At 49.8% G+C, this 6,027-nt stretch overlaps 2 protein-coding genes across 2 annotated transcripts; both read right to left on the bottom strand.

Annotated features, from left to right (window-relative positions):
• Positions 1-2,102: 2,102 nt before the first annotated feature.
• C922_05359 (hypothetical protein) lies at positions 2,103-4,441 on the bottom strand (the record flags this gene model as incomplete). The annotated part of the gene is made up of 4 exons (XM_008820930.1): positions 2,103-3,932; positions 3,962-4,121; positions 4,166-4,342; positions 4,416-4,441. 4 exons carry the CDS (start codon positions 4,439-4,441, stop codon positions 2,103-2,105), a joined length of 2,193 nt encoding a protein of 730 aa, XP_008819152.1.
• An 856-nt stretch (positions 4,442-5,297) lies between these two features.
• C922_05360 (hypothetical protein) lies at positions 5,298-5,531 on the bottom strand (the record flags this gene model as incomplete). The annotated part of the gene is made up of 1 exon (XM_008820931.1): positions 5,298-5,531. The coding sequence occupies one exon, from the start codon at positions 5,529-5,531 to the stop codon at positions 5,298-5,300; it is 234 nt and encodes a 77-aa protein (XP_008819153.1).
• Positions 5,532-6,027: the final 496 nt, after the last annotated feature.

Consider the following 6,027-nt stretch of genomic DNA (forward strand, 5'->3'; position numbering starts at 1 on the left):
AAAAACAAGGTGCCACAGAAGAGTGGGAGCTAGGACATAAGCGATAAAATTTATGAAGCCGAATAATAAAAAAGCCCAAAGGAAATATACCCAAACTCCAGGAAAACCCTGAACGGGAACGACGTAAGGACACCGAGGACTCCCAAGAATGCCCCGCCCCCCCTACCAACACCTGGACGCCAACCCAAGAGATATGAAAATTGAAAGGGACACAATGACCCTAAGACGTAAGAGCGAGAGTCTCGAAGTTAACGGATGAGTCTTAGAAAATACAACCTGACTTCTAACCCTTAAAGAGTGAGGCCTGAGCAATAGACAATAAAGCGTGAAAACCGAAACCTAAGAATGGACAATAATACCTGAAACCTAAGCCTTGAGCCCTAAGACATAAACCCCACCGCCAGGGCTCAGGACGATAAAAATGGAACCCTGAACCATGATCCCTGAAAACTAAACATAAACCCTGGAACCTAAACCTAAAACCCGAACACTGAGCCATAACCCCTCACCCCTGAAACCTCCACCCTGAACCCTCACCCCGGAAAAATACCCCCTAAACCCTGAACCCTAACCCTAATCCCTGAACCCTGAACCATAACCCCTGACCCCTCAATCTTGACCCCCAGAAACCTAAACCATGAGATCTAAACCTAGCCCTGGACCTTAGACCCTGAATCCTAAACCCTGAAACATGAACCCTGAACCATAACCCCTGACCCCTGAATCCTGACCCCCAGAAACCTAAACCATGAGCTCTAAACCTAGCCCTGGACCTTAGACCCTGAATCCTAAACCCTGAAACATGAACCCTAAACCCTTAACACTGACCCCTGAAGCTAAACCATCATCCCTGACCACTGACGCCTGAAGCTGAACCCTAACCCTAGAGCAGGAAGCCTGAAGCTGAACCCTAACCCTAGAGCCTGAACCCTGAAGCATGAACCCTGAGCCCAGAAACATAGACCCTAAAAGTAACCCTAAGCCCTGAACCCTAAAACCTAAACCCTGAACCCTGAAGCCTGAACCCTGAAGCCTGAACCCTGAGCCCCTGAACCCCTAAACCCTGAACCCTAAACCCTGAATCCTGACCCCTAGACCCTGAACCTTAACCGTGAACCCTGAAGCCTAACGCCTGAACCATGAACACTAACCCTAAACCGAAACCCTGATCCCTAGACGCTAAGCTAACACTAGCCCTAATCCTAACCCTGCACCGTAACCTTGAACTGTAGAGCATAGCCCCTGAGGCCTAAAGCCTGAACACCTACAACCCTGAACTCCGAAACCCTAGGCCGTGAACCTTAAACCCTAGACCCTGTCCTGTGAATCCTGAACCCTGAACCCTAATCCTAAACATGATCCCTAAACCCTGAACCTTGATCCCTAAACCCTAACCCCCAGACCCTAAACCTTGAAGCCTGAACCCTAACCCCTGGACCCTGACCCCTGAACCCTGCAGCCTGCTCTTTTCAACCTAAACCCATAAGGGCTAATCTCAATCTATAACCAATAAAGACACACTCTAAGCCCCCCTTTCCCCTAAAGAGGTCGCGATCATGGTGGCTTCACAGTTCTCCTTGCACCCCTTGTGAGATCCGTTTCCTACCTAACTTAGTCCTGAGAACCTACTGGGTTGCCGGCTTAAAGACTGAACATCTAAGAGAACAGACTGCCCCGTCTGGGACCTCTCGTTTGCTGCCCCCAGCCTTTCACCATCTCCAACTAAAGTCCTTACGTACGTTACTCCTCATAGTCACTCCATTCCTAGGACGCGTTGGGCAGGGTGGGCACCTTCTCTGCAAATCCATGAGGAGGCCGCGTGCTGTCGGTTTCAGTTGATAACTCAACCAGAGAGCTGAAACCGGTGGCATTCGGATTTATTCCTCCTTGATCCTTAGTGGGGAATGGGGTCTCAGGCTCCGAAGATTAGTCACCATCAACCTGCCCAACAGTTGAACTCCTGGCTGAGTTCCCCTCCTGGTACTTGATCCTCTTGATAATCTATCATGTGGCGACTAGCTGCGGTGACCTGCGTGTTTTCCCTTCCCCTCTTTGGGGGGTTTTAGGGGGGGCAATCGTCCGGTGGCTGAATCCTAGCCACCTCAGTCGGTGGCTTGAGCATTCGCCTTTGCTACTCCATATCCTATTCGACCCAGGAACTTCTCCCCTCGGTACCCCCTCCTTCCAGTGCCTCCTTTGGTTGACTTAAATATTCGGTAAAAACCATACAAACTGGCCAGACCTAATAGTCCTGATACAGCTGCCCCTATGATCCCTATCGTCCTACTCCCTCCTCCTGTTGGATCGGCCACGCCCGTTGGGGGGGGTCGGTCTTGTTCCTGCTTTCGTGTCCCCCTGCTCCGTGAGGAATGGGCGGAGCTTGTCTGTCTTGGTCCTTTCGCTTCGTCTGGATTCAGATAGAGGCCTGAAGGGATCAGGGACTCTGCTCGGTCCAGATTTGGGGTGGTCTCTCTTGTCACTGCGGATCGCGGGGGAGAAACGGCCACCTCACCTGTGAGATTTTGGTCCCTGGCCACTCCGACGTCACTTCTCAATGGAGTCTGGCTCGTCTGGGGGGAGGTGACGGCACCTAGGCTGCGGGGAGCAGGATTCTGGGTATCCGCGCTTGTCAAGCTGGTCCTCGTCCCTGTTGCAGCGACGATAGCAGTGTTCGTCTTAGTGTTCTTATGTTGCTCCATTAGCTTAGCCCCTTTTTCCTCATTTTTTCTCTTTATCTGCTCCACCTCAGCCGCGTCGGCTTCGTCACCCTTTTCTGACCCTGTGGTGAGTTTGAGTTTTTTCGGTTCCATCCGTTGGACTTGGGATATGAGGATAGGGCTCCCTCTATTCCAGATATTCAATGCATCCCCCTCGACTTGTTTTAACTGTCCTTCACAGTTAAGCTCTTGTCCGTCCATCTTGCACGATCCCATTTTTTCTAGACTCCATCCTTCTTTTCTTATTAACCTCGTTAATTCATAATTCCTCCCATATCTACAACAACTCATTAGTCCATAATATAGACTGATAAGAAACCCAAAACCATCATATCTTTCCTGGTTTGTCCCTCTCACCTCCCGAAGCTTCTCCAAGAAATCGTTTAATGTTGTCAGTTCCCCTGAGGTGCCCTGAGATCCGGGAGCTTCCAACTCCAGCGCTACCTCCTGCCACACTGTCTCGCAACTTTTCCTTAGGCGCCCGCTGATTTCCTTATCATGACTAGGCCTGACCATCATGGCAGCTATTATACACCCTACGGTCATGAGCATGCTCTTCCCTGTGGCGCTTTTTGACCAATCTTTAGTGGTTGCATTCCTCAAGATGCTCTGCCATTGGCCCTTTTCCCAGATTTGGGCAGTTTTTCCTTTGGATTTGGCTTTAATCACTGAGATTGCTAACGCCCTAGACACTACACAACATAAAAGTCCCTTCCATGACTGGCTATTTTCTGTAGGGCCCATGATGTATCCCCTCAGTCCGTCCCTTCCTTCTATAAAGTCCTCCCAGTTCATCTCATTAGTCAGACGCATCATTGCAGTTGGCATAGAGCCCAGAAATCCTCGGGCTACGTATTGCTGTCCTCCATATTCGCCTAGACAATACATATTGCTGTCTGGGTCACACCCCCCCGGATTCGTTGCTGCGTACCTGTGGCTCCAGGACTGGTCTCTTAAGCTCAAGACACCGGAAGCCATTTTCACGAGGTTTGGGGGGTCATTATCTGCTCCACCATATCTGTTAGTCCTGGGCTGTTCTGCTTCTTTCTTAGTTGTCCCCTTACTTTCTTTTCCTGAGGTTGCCTGAGCTGCTGTCGTTGGAAGGCTGCCCTTATCCTTCAGGATTCTGCTCGAGGCCCGATGAGCTCCTATCTTCGCTGTCAACTCAGTGGCATCGGCCCGAGTCATCCCGATACTTAAGATCAATAATGGTTCCTTCCAAGGAGATTTCAAGGAGTCCTTACGTGCTCAGTTGATTCCTTATCTTCCTGATCCCCTTTCTCCCCCTTGGCTCCTCTCGATGCCTTCTCCGGTATCCCGCCCTTTTCCCCTTCCAGGCCCCAGTGGCGGTTGCTCTTGCTTGGCACGAAGTATAGCCTTCGGTTCGTCCTTTGCTCTTTTGGGCTAGAGGGGAATTCGTCGGCCACTATTCCACTCTCCTCCTCTACTTCTCCCCTTCATAGCTGCGGAGACAGGGGGGTGATCCCTGATGTATTTCTAGCTCCTTGGCTAGCCTCCAGAGCATCACTTGTTGCCTCCCGAGATATCCTGGCTCGGTGGCTCGGACCAGAAACTTGGGTTCGACTTCTGCCTTAACAGGTAACTTGGGCTCAGTGGTCGGTTTTCTATTTGGGTGGGGAAGGGAGGGGTCAAGACATCTTTGCTTCTACCATGTTCCTCGCTTTTAGAAGTCCTTACTTGTTGCGGACCTGTTGCTCGTGCATTCTCTCTAGCCGCGGCTCTCTAGTTTCCTTAGGGGGAGCTTCGGGTGCTGACGCTGGAGGCCTTTCCCTTTGTCCTGGCCTGTCGTCCCATTCGGTTGGAAGCTCTTTCCTCTAGGTCATGACCTTATGCTTAAACATTAGCTTTCCTCTGTCGATTGTCATCTCTGCCTGTTGCGCCTAGGTATGTATTGACTCGGAGCTGCCTGACCTAGGGGGTCCCTTCGCCTGTTTCATTCCCGCTTCCTATCTTGAAGTCCAAAACTGACCCATCCTGATACTCTATTTAATAAATCGTCCATACGTACGAAATTGTTAACAGTGGTCGACGGGACTTGATGAACTTCATACCCTCTTCTGAGATTCACTATCGGCTATTTACACCTATCTCCAACCTCTTGGGAGTGTGGATTCCCATTGCTGAGCTATTGAGAAGGGAGACTTATCCTATATCATCGAGATCATTCCTTCCTTACTCTGTTGTCCTCCCCCCTACGGCTCAATTTCCCTGTTCCTGTCCTTTCGGAGCAGCTTGCTCTATTCTTCGTTACTGCTTGCTGGCGCTGGTCCGCTCCTTCTGAGGACTCCCTTCATCCTTGGGGTTTAATCTTACGATTTTTCCATAAGTTCTGACTCCTGAGAGTCCTAGGGTCTCTCTTGGCAGGCTTAATCCAGACTCTTAATGACTTTCCTCATTCTTCAGCCCCAGGGAGAGATGACTCTTCTCTCCTACCGCGGCTCTCCTAATCTTGGCCCTCCGTCTCCTCAGATTCCCATTTATTGACCCTTCCTTTTCTTCCTTCCTTCTAAGTCTTCAACTGTTTCTCCAGTTCTTTTGAGAAGGCTCAGACTCGATTCTTCATCTGTTAACGTAGGAATCCTTTCTCCAAATTTGTTGCCTTTTTATGATAGTTCTCCCAAGGTTTCTTGCCTCCTTCTCTTTGATTCTCTTTTGATCAACCTTCGAAATCCTCTGCATATATTCTTGACGCGATAGTGGTGCCTCGTTGCGATGTTCTTGGGGGGAATAGAGTCGGATTTTTTCGGTTCCTTCTCTAGTTCGGTTAATATTACCAGAGACACGAGAATTCATCTTAAAGTTGTTTGTTCTCCTTGGCTATTAATTATCTAGAGGAGAAAGATCAACTCCTTCTTCTTCCTTAGCTCGTGTTTCTCGAGAGCCTGTGACTCTTCAGATCCTTGAGTTGCTTCGGGGTCAGGAGACTCTTTTAGCTGACCTTCCTATTATGTATTATTCGTGTTCGGGACTTGCTCCTCAAGCTGCTGTTCCTGCACTACTCCGGTCCAGGGTTCTAGTCCATGAGGTAGGGGTGGGCCCCGATTTCTTGGGTCGGGGGTTTTATATCTCCTACTGTTTCCTCACGCATTTCCGTTGCTTGCTACTGTAAATTATCCTATTGCCTTTGACGATTGCTGCCTCAGGGTCACTGCTTCTCGATGTACTTCTTCTTCTTGCAGATTCAGAATCTTTGAGGGACTCACTTGCTGATGTATTCAGGGAGCTAGTCCTCGAGGTTGGTGGCTTCACCTTGAAAATGATTTTATCGTGTCGGGTCCCTCAGTTAGAT

This window comes from Plasmodium inui, assembly GCF_000524495.1.
Source record: "Plasmodium inui San Antonio 1 unplaced genomic scaffold supercont1.60, whole genome shotgun sequence".
Taxonomy (NCBI): Eukaryota; Apicomplexa; class Aconoidasida; order Haemosporida; family Plasmodiidae; genus Plasmodium; species Plasmodium inui.